General features: G+C 46.4%; 2 protein-coding genes across 3 annotated transcripts; both read right to left on the reverse strand.

Annotated features, from left to right (window-relative positions):
• Window positions 1-2: 2 nt before the first annotated feature.
• si:ch211-222n4.2 (uncharacterized protein LOC101885505 homolog) lies at window positions 3-5659 on the reverse strand. Its single transcript, XM_035390989.1, has 7 exons — window positions 4451-5659; window positions 3679-3726; window positions 3152-3266; window positions 2264-2489; window positions 1934-2034; window positions 1742-1801; window positions 3-420 (listed from the first exon to the last, which is right to left on the reverse strand). The coding sequence occupies exons 1-7, from the start codon at window positions 4728-4730 to the stop codon at window positions 297-299; spliced, it is 954 nt and encodes a 317-aa protein (XP_035246880.1). The 5' UTR covers window positions 4731-5659; the 3' UTR covers window positions 3-296.
• Window positions 5660-5804: 145 nt separating this feature from the next.
• smpd4 (sphingomyelin phosphodiesterase 4) lies at window positions 5805-27333 on the reverse strand. Of its 2 annotated transcripts, XM_035390987.1 has the most exons (20): window positions 27137-27333; window positions 26554-26647; window positions 26245-26331; window positions 25681-25817; window positions 24703-24778; window positions 24358-24466; window positions 24205-24257; window positions 23693-23844; window positions 23077-23209; window positions 22217-22288; window positions 19188-19277; window positions 13903-14051; window positions 13413-13503; window positions 13124-13224; window positions 12706-12869; window positions 12155-12360; window positions 11173-11403; window positions 9928-10062; window positions 7577-7705; window positions 5805-7046 (listed from the first exon to the last, which is right to left on the reverse strand). In XM_035390987.1, exons 2-20 carry the CDS (start codon window positions 26590-26592, stop codon window positions 6720-6722), a joined length of 2481 nt encoding a protein of 826 aa, XP_035246878.1. In that variant the 5' UTR covers window positions 26593-26647; window positions 27137-27333; the 3' UTR covers window positions 5805-6719. The 2 variants fall into 2 exon arrangements, with proteins under 2 accessions (XP_035246878.1, XP_035246879.1); XM_035390988.1 differs by lacking the exon at window positions 19188-19277.
• Window positions 27334-27668: the final 335 nt, after the last annotated feature.

The raw sequence follows: 27668 nt of genomic DNA on the forward strand, positions 1-27668 counted from the left end.
TTCTCCTTTCAACAGTTTTGCCATTCTGACCATTTACAGCGATTGTCACGCGCATGAATATGACACAAAATAACGTTTCACGTTCAAAACAAACTGGAATATCTCAGTTTATATTTTTCAAAGCAAATGGCAGTTGAAAATCATTTTTTGAACAGTAGAGAGGGAGGAGGTGTAAGTCAATTCCTCATGAAGGAAGCAGTCCTGTGTTTCTGTGGCGATGCCCTGCGTTTCCATTGGGAGCGTGGTCCTGCGTCTGTGCTGTCCTTGAGCCTGGCGCCCGGCGCGGTTTGTCCTTCTCAGGGCACCGTCCTCCTCAGACGGCCCCTGTGCACGGCCGGTGGCCTCTTCTGTCGCTCCACCAGGCCGTGCTTGAGGGGGGGCAGGATCACCCGCTCGGCCAGGCCCAGACGGGACCCCTCCCTGCCGGAGGGAAGCGGACACCGCTCGTCAACCCGGCGATCTGCGGCGAGGAAGAGGAGCGCTCGCGGCGAGGAAGAGGGAGCGCTCGCGCCTTGCGCTACGGTCGCACAGGCGCCACAGGAGGGAGACAAACCCTTGTCGCTTATGGGCGCTCCTGGCTTGTGGTTACCAGCTGACAGAACAAAACAAGTAGGCCGGACGCGATTGCTACCTTATAATATGTCCCCTCTGTCTTTACTGTGAAGTATTGTCAGCTTTCATAGGCTCTATGAAAAAGCTGGTTTGTATGGTAGTTACAATGGCTGACAAAACGTAGCTGACTACCAGTAGCAACTTTGCAATTGTGAATGTTTTCTTGCTAGCCTAATATGAACAACTTGCTTGCTAGCTACCTAGCAAATGAACGTGAACAACTACGTTTCTCTTGAATTGCGTTGAATTATTCGTGAGCAAGCGTTGCTGTTCAGTTTAGCTAGCTAGCTAGTTAGGTAGTGGTTGCGCACTGTATTAAAGTTGAAGCTAAAAAGCTGTGACTGCACATATATATGAATATCTCCACGATTTCAGGCACCCTTCTCCACGCATCATTCTTTATTTATTTATATCTTTGTACGTATCAAGAGACAAATTGTAGAGTATGGGGTAACCCGACACTGCCACGATGAGCTTCTCCATATTTGACTGGAACCAAAATTTTGAATCATTTGTTTCAGCAATGTCTGTCATGCTGCCTTCACTCCCATTGGTAGCCGCTGTGTCGCATCGCTCAGTAATTGCATAAAATTACCTATTTTCACCCCGCCTAGTTGGCTTTGCAACGGCCGCTTGTCTCTTGTCGCTGTAAATCGCCAACTCTCATTGAAAATGAACGACAGCCGGTCGCTTTGTCTTGCTCCTGTGTCGCCCCGTGTGACCGTAGTGTCACTGTCACCACCCCCCCCCCCCCCCCGCCCAAAATTCTCTAATGCAGCTCATTACTGTCATCTCTGTGCATTAGTAAGCAAACCGCAGAGGCACCGTTTCTCCTTATCGTCTACTGTGCCTTCACCACAGATGCTGCTGTAGACTAACCAGATGGTCGATTCAAGTTCCTCCCATCTTAACCACAGGAGGCTTTAGTTAGTACACAGATTCTGGGGCCGTATTAGCTAATGACAAGGCGTAAAATCGGGTACGTTTCTGCTTCAGCAGAAGGGAAATGGTGCTTTCAGTGCTGATGCTGAGTCAACCATCTGGTTGGTCTATAGTAACGTCTGAGTCTTCACCTTGTGGCTGTGATTACTTGGTGCAACCCCTGCCCCCCCCCAGTTTGTTTACTTACAGTCTCTCTGGCAGGGGTTTGAGCCGAAGCTTTGGAAACCTCTCGTTCCCTTCAGTTTGGCTGAAACAAAGACGGAGATGTTGGTCAGGAGGGGTGTGGCTTTGGGTTGGGTTGGGTTTTGGGCGAGGTGTAGTAGAGATGCACCGGAGAAACGCTCGCGCCCTAAACGGAACGACCGCCAGAGAACCTCACCTGGTGCAGTCGGCCAGGTAGGCCTTGGTCATGATGTAGGTCTCGGGGGAAACCCTCTTGCTGAACACGATGTCCTTCAGGACAGCCTTCACGCGCATGATCTGAAACGGAGAGCATTCTGGGGTGGGTAGCTGCGCCTCGCCGTGCGGGGGGGGGGGGGGGGGGGCGGGGTTTGAGGGTCGTGTGGGACCGGTGAGCGAGGAGGAGTAGGATAACAGGTAAGCTCGGGACAGAAGAGTAAGAGCGCTCCCAGATGGAGAGAGGAGAAGAGAGAGGCGAAGGGGAAGGGTGCTGTCCCGCGCTCTGGGACGGGCTCCAGTGTCGTCTCACCTCCTGAGACTGCAGGCTGTTGGCGTTGTACAGCTGTCGGATGATGACCTCGCACTCCTGCAGGGTGGGGGCGCGGGGGGGCTGCGAGGGGCTGCAGTGGATCCGCAGCGGCTGCAGGGAGGTGATGAGACCCCCCCTCGGCTCCTCTGGGGGGTCGGGGTTGGGCCCGGGAGGGGCCGTGGTGTCCGCGGCCTTCGGGACGGCATCGCTGTGCTCCGAGCTGCTCCTAAAATAAACGTGCGTGCGGACAGGGGGGCATGCGCACCAGGTAAGTCACTAGCACATCGCTACCTTGGGTTCGTTTCCCACAACATGCCAACAGGAATGTGGAGAATCTTCATTTAGCATGCAGAGGCCTTTCCCCAGCCAATCATGCTCTTACTCTGGCTCAAGGACTTGACACACCCAATACTCACTAAATCAGGGCTGCCCTGTTCCTGTAGGTTTTCACTCCAACCCTAACAAAGCGCACACCATTCAACAGCAAGAGATCTCCTCAAACTGCTAATTAGTTCAATCGGATGCCAACATGGGGTTGACATGAAAACCTACAGGACAGGACTGAGCAGCCCCGTACTAAAGCTGTGGAGGTCGTAGGGCTACGGGTCAGCGCACTTGCCTACTATGTAGTATACAACTTGTATACTACTTGTATACTCAATAGTAAGCAAGTCAGCTTTTATGGGCACGGTCTTAGACCACTGCACTGATGACCCACAGCTCTTTGGAGAACAATGGTACCCAATCAGCCGTGGGAAAGAAGATGCTTAACCACAGTGACAGGTCTCTGGACTGCAGCTTGGGTTCAGAATCCTTTAAGGTTCCAGACAGCAGTGGCACTGAGGGCATCTTGCCGTGTGAGGCCCTGTAGCCCTGCAGCCCTGTTACCTTGGGGCATCCTCCTGTGAGAGTGGGCTCTCGCACAGGGCCTGCTCCTGGGAGACCTCTGCCTGGGGCTCAGGGTCAGCTCTGTGATGGGGGTGCCGGTCTCTTCCGCTGGACCCTGAGGACACAGGACCATGCATGTGCTTCTGCATTTAACATGGCCCTCACTATCAATGAACACATACTGGCTCCTATTCTGAGGCAGAACATTGCACACAAGGGATCACATTCACCATTAACCACCCCAACTGTCTACAAACAAGGTGGTTTCTGCTAACATTAATCATGGAGATTATAATTTATATCCGTGTGATTCTACCTCAGATTTGTAACCCTATATGGTTAGATAACTACCAGCAAGGCTTCAACTTTCACTTCACTGTGAAGTAACTCTCACTGACATAATATCTGCCAGTCTTTCAAATCCCCAACAATTAAACATTCACTACAGAAAATGGCAAGAGCACAAAACTGGTTGGACTGGGGTATATACATGAAAACAAAGGTGTGTGTGTGTTGAAAAGAATTACCCTTTCTGTAGGTGTGAGGTGGATCCATGATAAGCTTGTACTGAAGCTCTGCAGAAAGACAATCATCATTACAAAGCGGTACACCTACAGTAGACAAGGAGCAGGTTCAAAGTAAAGCCGACACAAACACATTTTGAAACAATGTCCTATTCCATTTATACAGGTCGCGTGCCACTCGTCACGTAGCCATTGTGCTGATAAACAAAGCCGCTGCTTCCTTTCGAAAGGACTGGACACTCTCCTGGTGGGGTAGGATGCTGAAACGATAGCGCAGAGCTGGTCGGCCCGGTAACGTGACACTAGGCGGTCACCCCCGCCAAGCAGCCAAGACATTGTCTTGGTCTCATAACCTCTCGTTTCCACGCAACCAATATCTAGAATGTCGCTTCTTTCAACAGGTGTCCAACCCTTAGTTCTTTTCGCAGTAGTCAAAAAAGATGTATTTGCAAAGAAGTAAATATTTAGAATGAAACTATGCAATTCTTCTTCTGGAAAACTTGATCGTGCAATGTCCTGTTATTGGTGGGCATTCTCAATCCCAGGACTCAATATTCAAACCCGATATGAAAGTAGATTCCAATTTTCAAATAACTATACGAAATAATTTCCTATCCAAATGTATAACTTTATGGATGACCTATTTCGTAACTGCCTTCATAAGCATGACACGTAGACTCAGTCATTCAATTGCTGAATTGCTTAGATTAGACTGCTGATGGATAATTACAACACTGAGATACAAATAAAGCCGACAATACCTTAATTAGCCTACCTTTATTCTCCCGCTTCAGACCGTCCAGTTCACCGTGCAGTTTCTCCAATGTCTCTTTGTGCTGCTGCTGTAAGAAATGAATATCTCTCTCCAGCGATGCCACCCTCGTGTCCACGGCGCCGGGCGCGCAAGTCGCCACCTGGGAGTCCACGCGAGGTGGATTGGGCAGCGGCTGCAGGCGGTCTCGCGGCAGTGGTCGTGGAAAATGGGCTTTGTGCAGGCTTCCCACGCGAGGCCAATGAGGTAGGTTGCCCAAAGGTGGTACACTAAAACTAGACATAACCTAAAAAAATATCCGCTACGTGCCCGGCCAGGTCACTAATTTTCTATTTCGGTCAAAATCACTTAAGTTAATCAGGTAGCAACAAATAAGAATTCGATAGCTTAGTCATGTTTGTGGGCAACCACCAAGCTTGCCCCTAACCTTCTTTTGTCGCAAAATCTAGTGTCGGCTAACGTTATAGTATTCTGCATTCCAGCAACTGCGTTAATTTAAGGTCGGCATGCAAACGAGAAAGCCTAGCCGACAACTTCACTGGCACGTCTACCTAGCTAGCGAGCAGCTAAACGTACTCTACACTTAATGTACGGTGCCACATTACCGGTTTCACAGTCGAACGCCCAGAAACTTGTGTAACCGAGTTAACTTATTAGCCAAATGAAAGCTGCTTGATTTCATTGACATCCCTACAAACCCATTTTCCATCAACAGTCATATATGGCTAGCTAATTCCATTTGCATGGATTAAAACACAGCAAACAAAACTTTGTGTGTAATTTAGCACATCTTTGCCTTAACAGCAGGTCACTATCTTGGATAAGTGGATTAATATTCAATAAACCCGTTTTTAAACAAATGTAGCCTATTGATAAGCATGCAACCAGACGGTGTACACTCCAGGCGCATTCCCTTCTTCCGTAAAATTACGCGTTGGTAAATAAGCACATTCCACTCCTAGCTTGCGATGGTCGGTTTTAAACACTTCAAAACAACTCGCAAGGTAATGATAGATGAATTAATTGCCTTAAGTTAGCTACGTACTGAAGTCTTCGTTTATTATACTACCTCTTGTGTAAACGTTGCTATGACGACTGGGCAGCTTCAATTGCTATAGTGAAAGGGCTTTCCGTTGAAACAGTTTAACATATAATTTCCGCCGTGTTACCGCGTATTGATTATTAATTCTATAACATCATATAAAGGCAGTCGACTCATGCAACATACAAGATCGCTATGTGTTACGGACAGTTTTGTGCCAGTAGCAGGTGGTTTAGTCCAACATTATGACGTCCGTGACATGACATCACCTTCCACATATACCAAACCGCGAGAGGCTGTGATTAAAGACAGTCATTGAAAACAATGCTTGTTTAATGATCTTTAAATAGTGCATTCAGATACAAACTGGCATTAACAAGCAATGCACTGGATGCTTTTTGTGGTAAGATATGTATAGCTTCTGAAAGCTAGAGAGCCATTATATTTCCTCTTGAATGTTTTGTTGAAGTTTCAAGCTGTCATTTCTTTCATCCACACATTTGACAAACTGTCAAAACATCAATGTCTCGAAAAAAAAGTTTAACTTCAAGTACCATTCCAGCAAACATTCTTAAGATTTTACTCATATTTACAGTCTTTAGAGGGTAACCTCACCATATAACGTAGTCTGACAAGGTAGCATTCTTTGTCTTAAAGTTTTTATATGATAGTTTGGAATACTGATGGCACATTAATCTTAATTTTCAGTATTGACTGAGGGTACTGCACAGAACAATGACCACTACTGTCTGGAAACATTTAAGCCATTTATCCTCCATACTTTCCTGTCTGACTACATTTCCCACAATGCACTATGAAACTGGTGGGACACCTTCTGGCTTCTAAGAGGATGCCCATACACAGCTGACAAAGGATGACAGATTAAGACACATACCAACATAGCCTACAAAGATTCTTTTTAATCATACAGCCAAGCAACTGTCGTCTATTTTATGGACTTTATATCTGTATCAGATAAGTAATCAGATTCATATCTGTATGAAGGTCAGATAGCTCTTTGTTCCTTGTCAAAAAAATAAATTAGGAGTTCTTCAGTGCGGACGTCCATAGCAATAAAAAGAGGGATAAAAATTTAAAGATATGGTGAAGTTACCCTTTAAAAAAAACTAGTGCCTTAAAGCAACAAGCAGAAGTGTGAGACCCGATGGCCCCGCTCTTCCTCGTGTCACCCCGCGCTCTTCCTCGTGTCACCCCGCGCTCTTCCTCGCATCACTGCGTGGTCAGCCTCTCGCCCAGCAGGGCCATGCAGAGTCCGTAGAGCAGGCTGGCGGCGAGGATGAGGCCGGTGGAGGAGAGCAGGCCGAAGGAGAGCAGCGCCCCCAGCAGGTAGAACAGGAGCACGCTGAGCAGGGTGCGGTAGCTGGCCAGCGCGCGGAGGCTGAGCCGCGGCCTCCTGTGGCCCTCGCCCGCCCCCCCGCTCGCCGGGCTCCTCTGCTGCCCCCGGCGCCGCCGCGCGGACCCTCCGGTGAAGTAGTACCGGCCCAGCCTGCCCAGGAAGTCCGTCCGCGAGCACAGCGCGTCCATGTGTCCCCCGAACTGCACACAGACGCACACAGTCAAGCCACTGCCCCCTTTATCCTGAACCCTCCCTCTTACAGTGACATCATCAGCCACCAGACTCCTTACACCCTCCCTCTTACAGTGACATCATCAGCCCCCGCCCCTGAGACTCACCCGCCGGTTAATGAGCGAGGAGACTCACGGTCATAAGCCCCGCCCCTGAAACTCACACGCTGGTTAATGAGCGAGGAGACTCGCGGTCATAAGCCCCGCCCCTGAGACTCACCCGCTGGTTAATGAGCGAGGAGACTCGCGGTCATAAGCCCCGCCCCTGAAACTCACCCGCTGGTTAATGAGGGAGGAGACTCACGGTCATAAGCCCCGCCCCTGAGACTGACCCGCCAGTTAATGAGCAAGGAGACTCACGGTCATAAGCCCCGCCCCTGAGACTCACCCGCTGGTTAATGAGCGAGGAGACTCATGGTCATAAGCCCCGCCCCTGAGACTCACCCGCTGGTTAATGAGGGAGGAGACTCGCGGTCGTAAGCCCCGCCCCTGAAACTCACCCGCTGGTTGATGAGGGAGGCGACCCGGAAGAGGAAGCGGACCAGCGTGGCGTTCTCGTAGCTGCGTATGGGCTGCAGCTCGGGGTCGCCCTGGTACTGGATCTCAAACCTGCGCAGCCCGTTGATGATCTGAAATTCAAATTAAGAGTCTGTGAGTGAGAGGAGGGGCAGGAGGGGAGGGGGAGAAACAAACAAACAAGAGATACAGCAAAGGGTGTCCAGTGCAGGTGAGGACCAGTTCAACAGCACAGTCACAATACCAGAGACTGCAGCAGAGTTGGAAAAAATAAATCCCAAAACTTAGAATTCTTTTAAACTGTTATATTCAAAAATCATACGACAGTTTGGGTTTTAATTGAATTTATTACTCTATTGACATTTAGATATCTAATTTAGATAAACAAGCTTATCTTATATACTCATTTGGATATGTTTTTAATGTGTAGTCTCTAAAATCAGATAGCTTCATTTTTTAATTTCAATTTAATGCAGTACATTTCATATATTACACCCTTCATAAAAGCATTTATCGTATCTTGCAATTATCTCATGATCATAGTATTTTGTCATGGAAATCAACTGTCGGAACAGGAGGAAAGCTTCAATCCAAGTGAGCCAAGCACAAAAGAAAAACAAATTAAAAACGACTATAGAGGCTTAAGTGATCGTGGTCTAGCGGGACTAAGAACAAGTTTCATTTCTTTACACACAGCTGCATGTGATACTCGTAACGGATCTGACCAGGCAATTCGAGTGGAACCGATTCATTTTATTTGTTTGTTTGAACTTTACGGCTGCAACATGGCTGAACAGCTGAAATCAAAGCCCATGGATTAAAACACAAAGGCCAGCTGATCGACAGAGCAGCACAGTTTCGCCTGCTCCTGCTGTGACACTGCTCTGCTTACACTCTTGTGTGCGCTTACAAACAATGATTCAGTGCATTCATTAGAATTATGACAGCACATCAACCGGGTTTTATTTAAATAAACAGATTCTGAAAACTTACAATGAATATACAGTGGGCTCAGAATTATTGGCAATATTGATAAATATGCACAAAAAATGCTTAAATGCATTGAAGCATGAGAGTAAATGTATTGCAATATAAGTATATAGTTTTCCCGTATGTTTGAACGTAACATATAGATTATTATCTGTGTCATTTATTATATCCAGCCTTTTTTCTTCATTTTTATTAAGGGTGCCAACAATTCTGGAGCCCACTGTATATCTGCTCATTCTCAAACTAGATTCAATCAGTTAAACGTAGGATTCAGTGGCATCTAGCGGTGAGGTTGCAGATTGCAACCAACTGAATACCTCCTCACCCCTCCCTTTCCAACAACATAGGAAAAGCTACGGTGGCCTGTAAGTTCCAAAAATGATGTCATTGTCTACGACAACATCGAGTAGCCAAGTGTCAAGTGATGAGGTGCCTTGCTAGATTTATAAATTGTATTTATTTATTTAAAACTACAGGTCATAGCTTACAGCTAATTCTGAAACGATATGATTTGGATGTATTTTAAACACATTGGATGTATTAATAATAATTTCATAAATCTGGTTAGTTGTTTGATTTATCAATACACATAACAAAGTTTATTGTTTGGCTTACATTAAAATTAGCTAATCTAAATGGATGTAAATCTTGTATGCCTTTAAAATGCATCATTTGTGAACATTAGGCCTAAATGTTTCTTTCTTTGAGTGTATAAGCACTGCTGTGGCCTCAGTTTGCAGCAGAGTGATTCGTTTGTGGAGACGTGCCGGAGGGAAATGCCAGCATGCCTGTTTACTGTGAGTCAGACATTTTCCACAGCATTGCCCGCGGCTCGACTGGAATCGTGAGGCGATACGATCATTCCAGCAGCCCTCTCCACCATTCAGGCTTTTAGCATCGACATAACCAGCCCTGAAGTGCCACATCATTTCACCTACAGACAAGGTCTTACCTGAGGACAGGTCTTACCTGCTTGAGGACAGGTCTTAGCTACAGACAGGTCTTACCTACAGACAGGTCTTACCTGCTTGTGGACAGGTCTTACCAGCTTGAGGATAGGTCTTACCTGCAGACAGGTCTTACCTGCTTGCTGACAGGTCTTACCTACAGACAGGTCTTACCTGCTGGCAGACAGGTCTTACCTACAGACAGGTCTTACCTGCTTGCTGACAGGTCTTACCTACAGACAGGTCTTACCTGCTGGCAGACAGGTCTTACCTGCTGGCAGACAGGTCTTACCTGCTTGCAGACAGGTCTTACCTACAGACAGGTCTTACGTACAGACAGGTCTTACCTACAGACAGGTCTTACCTACAGACAGGTCTTACCTACAGACAGGTCTTACCTGCTTGCGGCCCAGGTCTGTGAGGACCAGGCCGTTATCTCCCTGTATGCAGTCTGGGAGCTGCCTGTCCCCGCCCAGCTCGTCCTCTGCAGACGCCAAATTGGCCATCAGCTGAGACACCTGGCCCACGTTCAGCTGCAAGCCAGGATACAGGCATAACATAACATAACACAACACAACATACTACAACATAACATATCATAACAAACAGTAACATAACAACACAACACAACATACTGCAACATAACATAACATAACACAACACAATGTACTGCAACATAACATAACATAACACAACACAACATACTACAACATAACATATCATAACAGACAGTAACATAATAACACAACACAACATACTGCAACATAACATAACATAACACAACACAACATACTACAACATAACATCATAACAGACAGTAACATAACAACACAACATACTGCAACATAACATAACACAACACAATGTACTGCAACATAACATAACACAACACAACATACTGCAACATAACACAACACAACACAAAACAACATAACATATCATAACAGACAGGACAGTGACTCAAAACTGGCACTGGAAGGACTACCGACTCAAAACTGGTACTTAAAGGACTACTGACTCAAAACACTGGCACTGAAAGGACTACTGACTCAAAACACTGGCACTGGAAGGACTACCAACTCAAAACTGGCACTTAAAGAGCTACTGACTCAAAACACTGGCACTTAAAGAGCTACTGACTCAAAACACTGGCACTGAAAGTACTACTGACTCAAAACACTGGCACTGAAAGAGCTACTGACACAAAACACAGGCACTGAAAGGACTACTGACTCAAAACGCTGGCACTGAAAGGACTACTGACTCAAAACCCTGGCACTGAAAGGACTACTGACTCAAAACACTGGCACTGAAAGAGCTACTGACACAAAACACTGGCACTGAAAGGACTACTGACTCAAAACTGGCACTTAAAGGACTACTGACTCAAAACACTGGCACTGAAAGGACTACTGACTCAAAACTGGCACTTAAAGGACTACTGACTCAAAACACTGGCACTGAAAGGACTACTGACTCAAAACTGGCACTTAAAGGACTACTGACTCAAAACACTGGCACTAAAGGGATGTTCAATAGTCCCTGAGCCGCTTCTTGGATACTCGATGAGCAGACAGGGTCCCACCGATGCAGGACAGAAGAACAGGAGGTAGAAACACCTCCCTGTGCTGCTCTCCACCCACCCGGAATATCTGGCACAGGTAGTCCAGGGCCCGGTCCAGGAACTCGTGGCTCTTCCTCACACACTCGCCCATCTCGTCCGGCTCCGTCCCGGCGTAGGTGTGGTTGAGGTCCGGCGAGGCGGCGGAGAACCAGGACAGGAAGGACTGGTTGGCCGCCGCCTCGGCCGATTGGTCCGATATGCGCTTGGCCGTCTGCCGCGCCTGGGCCATTATCTGCACCAGCTTCAGAACCTGGGATCAGCACAGAAACAGAGCGCGCTCAGTACCGTAGGAAGTTAGCACGTAGCGTAACACACACACACACACACACACACTCACTCACTCACTCACTCACTCACTCACTCACTCACTCACTCACTCACTCACTCACTCACTCACTCACTCACTCACTCACTCACTCACTCACTCACTCACTCACTCACTCACTCACTCACTCACTCACTCACTCACTCACTCACTCACTCACTCACTCACACACACACACACACACACACACACACACACACACACACACACACACACACACACACACACACACACACACACACACACACACACACACACACACACACACACACACACACACACACACACACACACACACACACACACACACACACCTGGGATCAGCACAGAAACAGAGCACGCTCAGTACCGCAGGACATTAGCACGTAGCGTACCCCACACACTCACACTCACTCACACACACACACACACACACGCGCGCACAGGCACACACACACACACACACAGACACACCTGGGAGCACCACAGAATCAGAGCACCCCACACACACACCTTTCTATCTGGGGCCCATTAGCAGAGCTGGTGTTGGTGTGGAGACGCAGAACCAAACTGTGCTGCTCCCAAGGTGCACCAGGCTATTTCCCTTCCCGCCTAAAACGCTACTGCCCTCTCTGCGGCGTTTCGCCAAAGGGGTCCCGGAGCCCCTACAGTGGCCCCCAGAGGGGCCCCAGCTCACCGCGGCCCGCAGCTCGGCCCCGAACATCTGCGTGTACTGGCAGTCCTGGCCCTCCAGGCCGTACACGTGGCTCTTGACCTTGAAGACGGCGTCCACCTCGGCCGGTTGCCGGGACGACAGGAAGCTGCCCCCATGCGCGGGTGAGAGGAAGACGCGGGAGTGCCGGTGATGAAGGACGTGCTCCGGCTCCAGGAACAGCTGCTCTCCTGTGGGCGGGGGGGAGGGGTGACCTGCTGGTACTGGTGCCGTGACAACAGAGTGACTCCAAACATGGGCACATGCCATCAGTGTCATCACTAATGTGGGCTAATTCTATTTTTTTATTTATGATTTTGCTGTGGAGAGCAAAAGCTTTTGCTGCCTTCACACAAGTCAATGATTGACAGCTCATTGTAGCTCCACCCCATTACTGGAAAGCATCTCTCTACCATCAGTACCTGGCAGGGTACCAGGCTCAACACAGTGACAGAGCACAGCTGTCATGTGAAACTCCTCAAACCTACAGAATTAAACACACAGGCCAGCAGGGGGCGCTCCAGGGCTGCGCTCACCTTTTTGGATCATCTCCGGCAGGTTGGGCTGAGCAAAGACTTTAGCCACCCGGAAGACCATGAGTGCGTTTTTGGCGTTGACCAGGTCAGTGCGGACGGCTCGGTTCAGGAAACCCTGGAACAGCTTGGTGTACAAAAGCAGGTTCTCCTGCACAAAGGAGGACCTGAAAGAGAGCACAGCCAATCACACGCGTCCGGCAACACACGGGAACCAATGTTACGCATCCGCACGCTTTATTAGAAGAAGGCTGATATCTACAAATGTGAGCCACAGTCTCTCTACATCGCCCTCTTGCTGCCTGGTGTGCATTTCATTCTGTAGTAACAGGGCAGGGTATCCCTCAGTGGTGCGGCTCCACTGGAAAGGCTTTAGTCACATGACTATTTTACGGTAAACGGCGCGAGGCGTGTCCCGTACCACTTCTCCGGAACGCTGCGGTTCTGGCCCTCCGTTTGAGGGGTGGCCTTCTCGCCCGTGTAGCGCCAGGGCTGGATGTAGCTAAGCCACGTCTCCAAAACCTGCGAGGGAAATCAAGAGAACGCTGATCTTACACGCCTGCGGTCGTTTCTGACCAACCCTCCATATCACCCTGCGACTGTGAGTCCACTGCCCCCGTGTTTTAAATTAAACCGGGTCCACTGGAGTGGAAGGTTGAGACCGGCAGCTGACCAATGAGCTCTTTCCCAGTGAACATGCGGAGACTTACTGCTCTGAAGGAGGCATCCAGCGGCCAGTGACCGAAACAGTGCTGCAGGAAGACGTAGAGCTTCTGCTGGACAAATCGGGAGATGACCACCCTGCAGGCCGAGAGCGACAAGCACACGAAGGAGCATGATGAACAGGTAGCCTCAGTTTGGGTGAAGACTGTGTTTACGCAGGGTCTGTTTGGGTGAAGAGTGTTTATGCAGGGTCTGTTTGGGTGAAGAGTGTTTATGCAGGGTCTGTTTGGGTGAAGAGTGTTTATGCAGGGTCTGTTTGGGTGAAGTGTGTGTTTATGCAGGGTCTGTTTGGGTGAAGTGTGTGTTTACGCAGGGTCAGTTTGGGTGAAGACTGTGTTTACACAGACTGTTTGGGTGAACAGTGTGATTGTATAGGTACAGTTTGGGTGAACAGTGTGTTTATGCAGACTGTTTGGGAGAAAAGTGTGTTTACGCAGGGTCAGTTTGGGTGAAGAGCGTGATGTCGGAGGTGTTAACCTCTTGAACTCCTCCAGGGGGCTGGCCTGGGAGTGTGCGGAGGGCGAGGTGGAGGCGGGCTCTGGCTTCAGGCTGCTGGCGAAGGCGTGGAGGTGTTTGACCAGCAGGCGAACCACGAGCACGTGCTCCTCGGACGGACAGAAGGGCTCCTGCAAACCCCGACCAAAACCAGCCAATCACAAAAGGGCACACGACACCCTCCCACAGTCACGCACCAATCACAATGCAGCCATAAACAAGCCCACTCTCCCACCACCACAGAAGCCACACCCCTTGATTTACAGACCACACCCACCTCACACTTTTCCCATCCGTCTACCCAACCAGTTCCCTTGTGTTAATCCACGCACAACTCTGAATGTTTAGGTTTAATAGGTACCTTGTTAGGGGCACACAGCCTGACACTGTAATGTAATGTAATGTAATGAAATCAAGCCCTTCAGGTTAATCAAGAGGCTTGTATAATCACACAGCAAAGATTCAGACATTAACGCTGTCTGTGAGTTAGCTTAGTTTCAGATCTTTATAGAGATTTAAAGCTTTGTGCCTGAAGAATTACTGCAGGGAACTTTTTTTCTTTTCCCCCACACATGCAAAAGAGGCTTGCCTTGATAAACTGTACTTTTTAATATCACACTCACAAATGAGACACTTTTGTACCAACCAGCATGCAATGCTTCATTTCTTTCTTTTTCTACAAAAGACTTGTGACAGTGTTTCCCATACATGTGCTTTATTTGGGCGGGCGGTCCACGTACATTTGCCCCCGCCCAAAATGATTTTTTGTATTTAATTGTTTATTTCTGCATGTGACGTCCACTAATCGCTGACATCCCATCAACAGCTTCTACTTCAAACACGCTTCAAAATGAAAACCCATATGTGTAACAAAAGTGAACCGAATAACCTGTACCTCTCAGACTGTTATTTTGTCCACGAAATGTGACTTTATAACATGATGGGCTAAATCCATCCAGGAGATTTCTGTTGCTATTGATAGCTTGGATGTCACATTGGATTATGGTGTTCACCAGACGTTGCTTACAATTACCACAGCAACGATTCCATCCTCTTCCTTGTCTACAGTTACTTCCTTGTTGGCTGCAACACTCCTCATTTTTGCTATATCAAGGTCAATATAGCGAAAATGGACAAAAGTAGTAGTGATAGTGAGGTGCTAGCTGTAGCAGCAGTGCTGCTAATGAAAGTAAAGCTTCATAAGAGCTGAACATCCAGTACCTGGACGACATCATGTCTGCTTTTAGCATCGCAAACTATTCTCTCGTAAGGAAAGATCGCAATCGCAATGGAGGTGGGGCATGTACTTTTATTAGATCAGATATTAATTGCATTGTCAGGTCAGATCTGGAAGACGAGAGTGAAATTCTTATGCTAGACATCTGCTTACCCAAAACCAGACCTTTGCTGTTGGGGGTGTGTTACAGACCGCCCAATCACAGCTCTTTTTATGATAACCTGGAAAACGTATTATCCAATTGCAAAGGCTCGTCGGAAAGAGAATGCGTTCTATTGGGAGATTTTAATACGGACGTTTCTAAGGCATCCGGTCTAAAGCATTAGGTTTTGTAAACTGTTTGGTTTAATTCAAAATATTAAAGAACCAACAAGAATAAGTGGAACAATTCATAGCACAATTGACTTAATTTTAGGATCTGATAAATCAAACGTTTCACAGAGCGGAGTCATTGTTTATGGTATCAGTGATCATTTTATAACCTTTTGTACGAGGAAGGTCTATAGGGAGGTTTTTTCTGGTCATAAAACCATTCGAGTATGCAGCCTTAAGTATTATTCTGTGGATAAATTAAAGGAACACATAGCAAAGGTGGAGTGGTCAGCAGTGTTGAATATTAGTAATGTGGATGATGCATGGGGTGCTTTTAAACAACTGTTTCTCCAGGTTTTGGATGCAATCGCTCTAGTAAGAGAAGTCCGAGTTTAAAAAAAGATCCAGCCCATGGATCAGTCAAGAAATCCTGGAAGTGATCAAACTTAGAGATTTGTCATTGACTAAATATAATAGATCACTGGAACATATAGACTTGGAGTTATTCAAGAAATATAGGAATGAGGCACAGATTAAGATTAGGGCTGCGAAGCGAGATTACTATAAAGAATTAATTAAAGAGAATAAAGATGACCCTAAAAAACTGTGGACAACACTGAAGTTTTTAGGATGTGGTGGTAGGAAAGACAGCAGAGATAATAAATCTAGCAATATTGGTTTAGAAATGGATGGCAGAATAGAGTATGATAAATGCAGAGTTTCTACTACATTTAATGTTTTCTTCACTTCAGCGAAGAACAACCTTGTTTCAAAGTTGCCCCCTAGTTCAGGGGAGTACCGCGAGGTATACAGGCAGAGATATTATGCAAATTTAGGAGTTAAGGCCAATTCGTTCTCCTTCACTAGGGTAACTAATGAGAAGGTTGCAAGAATATTAGGAGAGGGAAACATAACTAAAGCTACTGGCCTTGATGATATTCCTGCTAGGTTTTTAAGAGATTCAGCTGAAATTATTACCCCTTATATTACACACGTTATCAATCTGTCTTTAGATCAAGGGATTGTACCAAGAGATTTTAAGCATGTCAAAATTATTCCTCTCTATAAGAAGGGGAGTTGTACAGATCCTAGCAACTACAGGCCCGTATCAATTTTAAGTGTTGCATCCAAGGTACTTGAGAAGGCTGTTCATGAGCAAATATATGATTATATTAATAAGCATAATCTTCTTTAAAATCTTCAGTCCAGTTTTCGGAAATCTTGCTCCACAGGCACTTGTCTTTCGTATCTTACTGATTTTATAAAAAAGGAGATAGATGAAGGCTAACTTTGTGGAATGGTCCTACCTGACCTAGAAAAGGCCTTTGACACTGTAGATCATAGGCTACTTTTATCCAAGCTAAAAGCTTTTGGGATGGATTTAACAGCAGTTGGGTGGTTGACTTCTTACCTGGCTGAAAGGGATCAGAGGATGGAGGTTGGTGGCCAATTATCAGAGGCTATGCCCATTACCTGTGGGGTGCCACAGGGAAGTGTTCTGAGTCCATTACTATTTCTGTTGTATATTAATGATATGAAATCTGTCTGTTCAAGCACCCTCTTCTTGTATGCTGATGATTCTGCCATACTTTTTTCACATAAAGAAAAAAATAAGATTCAAGAGTCTAGATGAAGAGCTTGTTAAGTTAAGGATTTGGTTGTCTGGCAACAAGCTTTCTCTACACTTAGGTAAGACAGAATGCATTTTATTTGGTTCTAAAGTAAGGTTGAGCAAAGTTTCAACATTACAGTTAGAGCTTGGAGGAAAGCCTACTACTACATCAGTGAATTACCTGGGCTGCATATTGGATGGGAAGCTGGGAGGAGAGAGCATGGCCTTGAAGGTGTTGGGCAAGGTTAATGCGAGAACCAGATACTTGGCTAGGAAGGTAAAACTATTAGACAGGGATTGTCTTAAGGTGTTGGCATCTGGTCTTGTCCAGTGTCACTTGAACTATGCTATCTGCTCTTGGTTTGGGGGCTTGTCTAGAGCATTAAAACAGAAACTTCAGGTGTCTCAAAATAATTTGATAAGGGTGGTGTTGGGCCTGGATTACAGGAGTCATATGGGCAGGACTCAGTTTCAGCAGTTACAGTGGCTGCCAGTTGAAGCAAGAGCAGGTCTGCTGCAGCTCAATATGGTCCATAAGATCATATATGTTAGGGCTCCAAAGTATTTTACTAATAATTTTATGAAGGGGGAAGGACATGGCCATAACACTAGAGCAAGTATTGCTAACCTGAGCCTTAGTAGGTTCAAGTCTAAGATGGGCAGGGTCTCTTTGTTGTACTCTGGAGCCTTGGAGTGGAATAAATTGCCACTTTCAATTAAAATCAACAGTAACCCCTTCACCTTCAAAACAATGATCAAAGAAAAGCTGTTGGAAAATATCCCCATATAAGTGGCTAGCTTACTATTTGTATTAGGCTCACTTTGTTTATATAGGACTGTGGATTAAAATGGGCGTAAATTGTATGCGATGTAAACAGTAGTTATAGTATGATCATGTATTTCAGACTGTGGTAAGAATCTTTCTATGTCGTGTTGTTCTTTTGAAGCCTGATATTACCTTGCTATGGCTGAAGGAACATCAAGGACCAAGATGGAAATAAGTCCAGGACTTTTTCGTGTTATCCTTGACAATTTCTTCACATGCAAGTCTTTTGACACGTGTTTTAATTTTGTCAAATAAACTAAACTAAACTAAGCACCCGGTACACGGAGCGTACGCAAGGCTGCGCGAGGATGAATACTCACCGTCGTTTCTTAATCTCACCGTCTTTTCCCTGAACAGTATGCTCACCAAAGAGCAAATGTCACCATTGATTGGGGATGTGACTACTCTTATACCGCACGCTCCTTAGTAACCATAATGAATTTTTCAAAATGTATGCAGTCGCCAGCACAAACACCACTAACCCCCAAACTCACCTCTCACCCCCCACTAATAAGAATTTTCTATGGGAAACACTGAACACTTGAATGTCATTTAAACAAATTCACTTCATTCCTGCATGTCTTTCATCAACTACAAAAATACTGTTAACCTAGAGGGCTTTGCCTGCAAAAATACGAATTACCAAATGCACAAATCTAACAGACAAGAACATAACCAAAGTGTTAACGACTGATTGATTGTTATGAAACCATTGTTATGTCCCACTGATGTTTCAAGTCAATATTTGTATTTAAATCAGTAGAAAGGTAGCAGTGTTTGCTCTAGAACAGGAAAAGGCCGACTGAAACAAAAAAAATGGCCAGCAGGAAACAGAAACAAAAAAAACAAAAAAAGCATTTATCACACGACACCAACACGAAAGGACACATGCTTTTTAAGGATGGAAAAAACAAGAACAGATGCTGCTAGACCCGTGCTACCCTTTCTGTCAAAATACACTATGCACGCGACTGCACCATCCTGCATTTGATGGTCAACAGTGGACGTCCACGTGTTAAAGAAACCCACTCCCAGGCATTTGAGTGAGGAACTACACTACCCACAATTCTTTGCAGCTACCCTTGACTTTTGAGGCAATTGTCTTTGATGTCATTACAAAGAGTAGAATAACAACAAGGTTCCACCCCCAGACATACATATCATTCTGTAAGCCACCTTTGATCCACAAGATATGTATTCAGTGTTTCTACCTGCCACGCCCGTTACCTTGCCCAACAGCCGCTCAAGCAGCCAAAAGGAACAAATCGAGAGGTAAGTACTTGGTAGGTGTGGAGGGTCCCGTAGCCAGGCGGGGCGGGGGGGCTGCTGGGGGAACCAGACATACTGAGCCGGTACTGCAGCAATGCCAGCTGGGACAGCCGTCAGAAGTCACAACACGGGACGGGGGGGAGGGCAAGAGGGAGGGGACAAAAAGAACGCACAACACAGCGGGAGAAGGAGAGAGAGAGAAGAGAAAAAGGGAGCGGGGGGGCAAGAGTGAAAATGAGGAGGTAGAAACAACAGGAAAAGGTAAAAGAAAGAGTAATCCAAAAAGAGGACAAGATGAGAAGAGGAACACAAAAAAAGAACAATGACAACAACAATGGCGACCAAAAAGAAAGACTACGGGAACGCTAACTAGAGGAAGGCGGAGACATGGCGGCTGGGTGGTGCAGTAGCCCCTTTCCAACCCAAGCAGTGCTGCTCATTCCGCTAGCGCCCCGCTAGCGCCCGCTAACGCCGCCGTGCAGGCTAAATCAGGGCCATTCAGGGGCCTGTGGGAAAACAGCAGGGTTCCTCCCGCAAGCGAGCAGCGAGCAGCCGAGGAATAACAGGGTGACGTTCAGAGTCTGGATTCTAGAAGTGTTCTCTCCAAGAACTGATTTTAAGGAGCCCCTAGAGCTGTTCGCTGAAAACCCATCTGTAGTTTATCTAAAAACGGTCCATTAACAAGAACGTACAACTGGAGCCAGAAATTACATTTTCAGGAAAAGAAGACAGATTGAAATTTATCTTCCTTTCCTGAAACCCCGAGCACGCATCAGGTTAATGGTCTTCACACGACAGGTCTATAGACTGCAAACAAATGCTTTCTTGGGGTTTTTTTCCCTCAAAAAACAATCTCAGGTAGCCTTAGGTGCAGGGAAGAGATATTAATAGTCCCTCTGTACTATAGCGCTGGTCTCAAGAATTGCAACACCTCCCCAAAAAAGAAAAGCTCCACTAAAACTTGGAAACACCACCTACTCACAGTGGCAGAGCGGGGTGTTGGGTACACAGGGAACGGGCCGCTCTAGATTAACCAAATTTATCAGAAAGGACATACCTGAACATTCTCCACTGAGTTTGATGATTTAAGCCTTGCTCTTTACCATAGTGAGTCAGTAAGCTGGACCCTTATTTTTGAATTCCCTACATCTGTACCTACACACCAATCCAAAAATCTTACACAAAACACAAATCCTACACAAATCCATTCGCATGACTCTCACATCTGAGGACTACAGTACTGCTGAGGTAAGCACACCTGAGTCTTCACTGCTACCTGCTGTTCCTGTGGACTGGGACTTATTTTATGCCTCAAATTACTCCTGCCATTTAAACAACCTGGGTCTGCAGTGACTGACGATGATGTCATAATGGTCAGCGCTGACAACCAATCAGGCCCAGAAAGCCAGCGAAGCCCCGCCCCGCCATGCCCAGCAGGCAAAGAGCAAGGTGAGAGGACGAGCTGGGAGAAAAGCAGCGGCATGCACAGGAGCAAATGCGGGAATGCGGAAAACAGACGCAGCGCAAGGTTGGATGTGTGTAGCACAGCAGTGTCCTGTAAGCGCATGCTCTGTGCCACCCACTGAGAAAACAGCCACACCATTTCTACTGTGGAAGCCTGTGAAAATGTAACACTGCTTCTACTGTACAAGCCTGTGAAAATGTAACACTGTTTCCACTGTACAAGCCTGTGAAAATGTAACACTGTTTCCACTGTAACAGCCTGTGAAAATGTAACACTGTTTCTACTGTACAAGCCTGTGAAAATGTAACAGTTTATACTGCACAAGCCTGTGAAAATGTAGCGCTGTTTCTGTGAAAATGTAATGCTGTTTCTACTGTACAAGCCTGTGAAAATGTAACACTGTTTCCACTGTAACAGCCTGTGAAAATGTAACACTGTTTCCACTGTAACAGCCTGTGAAAATGTAACACTGTTTCTACTGTACAAGCCTGTGAAAATGTAACACTGTTTCTACTGTACAAGCCTGAGAAAATGTAACACTGTTTCTACTGTACAAGCCTGTGAAAATGTAACACTGTTCCTGCGAAAATGTAACACTGTTTATACTGCACAAGCCTGTGAAAATGTAACACTGTTTCTACTGTGCAAGCCTGTGAAAATGTAACACAGTTTCTACTGTACAGGCCTGTGAAAATGTAACACTGTTCCTGTGAAAATGTAACACCGTTTCTACTGTAACAGCCTGTGAAAATGTAACACTGTTTTCACTGTAACAGCCAGTGAAAATGTAACACTGTTTCTACTGTGCAAGCCTGTGAAAATGTAACACTGTTTTCACTGTAACAGCCTGTGAAAATGTAACACTGTTTTCACTGTAACAGCCAGTGAAAATGTAACACGGTTTCTACTGTGCAAGCCTGTGAAAATGTAACAGTGCTCCAGTGAAAATGTAACGCTGTTTTCACTGTAACAGCCAGTGAAAATGTAACAGTGCTCCAGTGAAAATGTAACGCTGTTTTCACTGTAACAGCCAGTGAAAATGTAACAGTGTTCCTGTGAAAATGTAACGCTGTTTCCACTGTAACAGCCAGTGAAAATGTAACACTGTTTCCACTGTAACAGCCAGTGAAAATGTAACGCTGTTTCCCTTCACCCAAAAGAAGCCCTTTGCCGCGGTTCTGCCGTGTGATTGTTCGATTTGATTGGATGTGAAAGTAATGATGTGGGTTTATACCGAAGAAGTGCGATCACACAAACCACAGAATATCCCGCTACACAGCCGGGGAGCCGCGACTGACGAAATGCAGACGGAAAAAAAGAATCGATGAGCACATTAAAGAAAACAAACAAATCACTCAATACTTATTATCCTTGAATCAGCCTAAAGTGCTTAATTTGCACTTAGCAACTGAAAAGACTGTATCAGCTGAATTATAAAAATGAGTGTGAGCGTGTGTGCATGTGCACTTGAGAGAGAGGTATTTGAATAGGGGCAAGCCGAAATCAGCCAGGCAACGGTGCTGCGGGACAACAGCCAAAAGTGTGCTGGGGGGGGGGGGGGGGCGGTACACTTACCTTCACCTGCGGAGACTGAAGCTTCTGATACATCTCCAGGGAATAGTGGTGCAGCCACATCTCCACAAACACCTGAGGGTGTGTGCACACGAACGCACAAACACACGCACGCACGCACGCACACACGCACACACATGCACGCACGCACACAAAAAAAAAAAATCCCACATTACTCAAACTGGCTACTCAAACATATTTTCAGAACAGGGTTGGTTTGAGTTAGTCAAGTTAATCTCCATTTCCACACAGGGTACCACGCTAGCGTAGCATCGCCTCCTGGTTCTGTGAAGGAATGGTAACAGCACGCCAAAGCACTCGGGTCAACACAAACAACGGCGGACGCTAATGAGCTAGCAGCCGATGCTCCTGCCAGATTGCCCCTTGACCTGCTGTGATATCCCATCTCTATTTATCTCAGCAATTAGCACTGCTTATTCAGCACAAAGTCCGCTTGGAAGGCAGCCAGAAACAGCAACACCAACAAACTTCAGATGACAGTTTAGTAAAAATTAACACAAGAAAAAGGGGGGAAATTTGTGAGAAAAATGCAGTGGGAAAAGGTCATAATGAGCCTGGTTCAGCTCTACAGTAGGAAAGGGCTATAATGAGCCAGCCTGGTTCAGCTTTACAGTGGGAAAGGGCTATAATGAGCCAGCCTGGTTCCAGCTCTACAGCGGGAAAGGGCTATAACGAGCCAGCCTGGTTCCAGCTCTACAGTGGGAAAGGGCTATAATGAGCCAGCCTGGTTCCAGCTCTACAGTGGGAGAGGGCTATAATGAGCCAGCCTGGTTCAGCTCTACAGCGGGTGTAAAGGGGTCTATTTAGCTAGCGTGACTCTATCACCTCCCTGCTCCCCTCACCTGTAGCAGTGTCTCGGACCTCCAGATCTCCTGGGTGGCGAGGTCAGCATTGACTGAGGGCTGATGGGTAATGTGGCGTTTCAGTAAGCTGCTGCTGTGGGCACCGTACCCTGCAAACGGCATGTTGGCAGATCTGGAGAGAGGACGACACAGCAAGGCCAATCATGATTGGACACTCTCTATGCAGTATACAAATACAAGACCAGACATCTGTTTTGTGACCAATATTTTTAAGGGTTTTGTTCTACTCCTGTGTTTGTATGTGAGCAGTTGCATTTAATGAGAAGTATCAGCTGATTAACACTGCCTTACAGGATATTATCTTTACCTCATACCTGCACATCTCCAGTATATGAAAGTATGTGTGTGTGTTTGTACATACTACACCTTACATGTGACGATTCTAACATTTTATAACTATATGTTAGATTATAATTGTATTTGTGGATTGACCATGGATCCATATTCTATGTTTCCCTGTCCCTTCCACAGAAAATCAGTCAGTCAGTGTCTGTCTGTTCATGTCTGTTTGTCTGTCTACAGTCAGTCAGTCGGTCTGTTAATCGGTCAGTCAGTCGGTCTGTCAGCCAGGAGTCAGTCAGTCCTGTAACAGCACCTGGGAGAGGGCGGGGCCACCGTGCTCCGGGCGTCCGAGAAGGGGGAGGGGGGCACGACGCCCTCTGTGGGCAGGAAGTACTGGAGGTAGGCGTCCACCAGGACGAAGTAGGCGCTGTCCGAGGAGCTGACGTGCTGCCCCGGGGGGTAGTTCTACAGACAGGACACGATTACTCACTGACCAGCTCACATTCTCACACCATCGCTACGGCGAAACAAAAACACTTTTTATTAAAGGGAGTATTTGGAAACCAGCCGCACAATTCCACTCCTGTTGTTACTGGACAGCAAGCGGAGATAGTTTAAGCTAACTAGCTGACTTCGCTAACTCGTGTAAACAGCTATAGTTTAGCCAATGAAATTCTGCTGCAAACAAAACATAGGAAAACAAACAGTAGAACTGTAGTTTTTTTGGCACAACCCAAATTTAAATCTTTTAAATCTTTAATTCCTCCATCTGTTCCCCAGCAGAGTAAAATGCTTATAAAATGTCCATTAAAAGTCTCCACTTACCCTCGGGGCGATCAGACTTGCGGCGAAGAAAAACATGTAATATTCGAAGGGATCTGAGAGAAACGTTAAGGAAACGCGCGATCCGCTCAAACGGACGAGAGACGGCGGGGCCGGGGACGCGGACGCCTGCCGGAGCCCGGAGGACAAGGATACTGAGAGAGAGGCTGAGGCTGGGCAGGCCCGAGAGAGGGAGCTGCAGCTTGTTGTGGAACAGCGGGCAATCCGGGAGGACGCCTTCCTGAATGGCAGCCTTCACAGGACCCTGAGGACACGAGACACGCGCAGCATGTGACTCAACAGCGAGTCGGCTGCAGCAAACGAGGCGCCAGAAGCGCTCGACTCGCTCTGTCTGGATGAAGCGCATCGGCTCAATGCCTGCGCGCTGTGTACATGTAAGCAGACCTCTGTTTCAACCACGCTACGCTGCAAAGCCTGCACGTGTGATTAGCTGCATCAGGCGACGAGTAGCTCGTGTGAGAAGGCTGCTCCGAAACTCACGGGGAGAAAGGAGACCGGAACCTCGTACTTGTAGTCCTCAGCCTGCAGCTTGTACACCAGCTTCATCATCGGGCCGCTGGAAGACAAAAAACGTCAAACCTTACTGTGCAACACCGAGGCCGATGACGTGATGCGAAGCTTAACATCAATCAGCACGCTGAGGTTTCTGCTTCCGTCAACATGGGCGTTTACCTAACACGGAACGCAAATTTCTAGCAACTCAATCTCGCCCAGAGCGACAGAAAGGGCAGGGCCGTGCCTGGTAATGGCTCACAATGAGCGTTTCTCTCAAAGAGCTCTGTCGCGAGGGCTTTCCTACGCTGGAGAAAACGTTCGGCTGCTGTGAAACAGCGTTTAGGCACTAAAAGCTATGACAATAAAAAAGTACTCAATCAAACGCAAGGACAAATCCACCCCTAATGCAATCAATTAAAGAGCGTTTTAAACTCATGTCAAGGTCTCATTCCCCCACATACAAGGGCCCATAAAACTGCACTACATCACTACATCATGAGTCATGCAGACCAGCAATACATTCCTGAAATTGAAAGCTGTCCCTGACTCAGCCGACAGGCTGAAACCATTTAGCAGAATGTGGAATCTATTCCAGCATCAGTTTCAATGAGAATCATTTGTCCGAAACAGAAACCACTTTTGCCAAGATAGCTTCAAATATCTCTCAGCAAATAAAATAACATATAAATTTAAAATCCCATTTTCACATTTTGTCATTTCCATAAATTTTAGGTTCATGGCTTGTTCAGCTTTACTGCACAATTCAAACCACCGACATCGCAGTTCACAATGAGCTCTACAGGCTACGCCACAAGACACCCCCATTTAGTTGTTTTCAAGATTTTTCAAGAACTCTGGTAATCCTGAGAAAGTCAGTCTAGAAGCCGTACTTAAGGACTGATTTAAGAAGCCAGAGGGAGGGTGCATGTGTATTTAGTTAGAAACCCAGAGGGAGGGGCCCACCTGGGGTGCAGGAACTCCAGGGCGATGGCGTACTCGTTAATGCGCCCCTGGAGCTGCCGGAGGTTCCAGCCCACGACAACGCCATCCAGACTGCCGAGGATACTCTCCACCAGCCAGGGGAAGACCAGGTGCAGCTCCTAACAACAACCAGGATAAAAGCACAATCACCATCTCAGAGTGCTTTACAGTGAAGGGGGAGGAGCTTGCTTCAGCTGCCACCAATCCTGCGCATTAAACAATCCCACAATAAAGGGACAGCTCACTTTCTTTCTTTTTTTGACAACACCTCAGTGTCTCTCTCTGTCTCACAGACCTGGGTCAAACTCATATTTGTTTTGGATTCAAATACTTTTCTGTGCTCTATTGATCTTGCCTGGTGTAATTGAGCCTGCCAATATGACCACAAGGCGGGGTTTGCACTTTTTGAGAGTATTTCATTGGTTCCAAAAAAGTATAGAAAAGTATTTGACCCAGGTCTGCTGTTTCAAATACACACACGCGCGCACACACACACACACAGATAGACACCCAACTGCTGAATGGAATAGCTTGTCGGGTGCTCACCTTTGCAGGGTAATCATCAATCACTTTCACCAGCTCCTGACAGCGCTGGAGGAGATGCTTGGTCACAGAGTCCGCTTTCAAATTGGCCTGAATAAACGCACACAACCTCGATCTTACAGTCAAAATACAAACCCAAATCAAACATGATGATATCAGCACAAAGTATTAATCTACATGGGCACTTAATAAATCATTGACTAGCCTGTAACGGAGATGTACCATTTAACGGTAGAGAAAAAAGCAGTTTAACGGAACGTGTGGGGGAGGAACATAACAAGGTCACTGCGTAATAAACTTTGACATACTAACCAACAGAAAACTGGGCTGTTGCATGGCTGGGGCGGCCATGGCCACGGGACTGTCCTTAGTGTAGATCCTAAACGCGACAAATGGGTCTACACACCTGCAACACAAGCGAATCGGAGTAGATTTTCACAACAAAAACACCTAGCTAAGTTTTATAGTAAACGGGCATTAACCAGTATCAAACCCGCTAGCTAACGTATTCAGGACATACCTCGTCGTTTGTCAAACTCCGTGCAGTTATGTGATTTCAGCTAACGGAATGCAATGTGACAGCCAACATCAGTCTATTTGTTAGCTATTACAGCTGTAGCAGGCTAGCAAGTTTAGCTAGCTAACGCCTCTAAATATAACTATAAGCTATGTAACCAAAGTCAACAATATGTGAAATAGGGCAAAATAACACAATAATCGGCTGTTGAGTGTAGAAGCCTTTACAAATGACAGATTTAGACACATTGTTAGTCAATGCCAGAACGTGGCTCGCTGGCCTGATAGCTAGCTAGTGTTAGCTGGCTAACTTGCGATCATAACTACTCTGACTTTGTTACAGTAGCTAGCTAGCAAGTAGCTAGCCTGTTTGGGTTACCTGGCACAGCTATGACACGATCACACGTAGTTAGATAAGAAGTTATCCATTCGGCCGGCTGGCAGTATCCAGAGCAGCCCCGAAAACAACACCTTTTAACAATACAGTCTGACTTCACTCCTGCACCTGGCCGCTTCTTTCAATTCTAATCTACCGCGTTTCAGTCAGAATGTGGCCGCATGAAGCGCATGACGTCACTTCCTTGAAAAAGTGCACCATCACCGGAGAAAACAGAACTGTTATAATCAGAATAGTTCTGTGTTGTTATCACATACTTTTTCTACAATAAAAAAAGTCAATACGTTGGTTCGTTTTTATAAAGTTCTGGCCGTGTAAACATAATTGCCAAGGCATAGACAAAAATGCCAAGTTACTCACACTACGTACTATATAAGCCAGTAATTCAAACAGCCAAAATCCTGCCTCCCATTAAATCTTTTGATTTTAAAATTAAAATTAAATTAAATTATTTTTTTTTTAATTTGGGTGAGCAAAGATCAATCAATATCAATACTTTTAATGCCAGGCCTAG

This window comes from Anguilla anguilla, chromosome 14 (genome assembly GCF_013347855.1).
Source record: "Anguilla anguilla isolate fAngAng1 chromosome 14, fAngAng1.pri, whole genome shotgun sequence".
Lineage (NCBI taxonomy): Eukaryota > Metazoa > Chordata > Actinopteri > Anguilliformes > Anguillidae > Anguilla > Anguilla anguilla.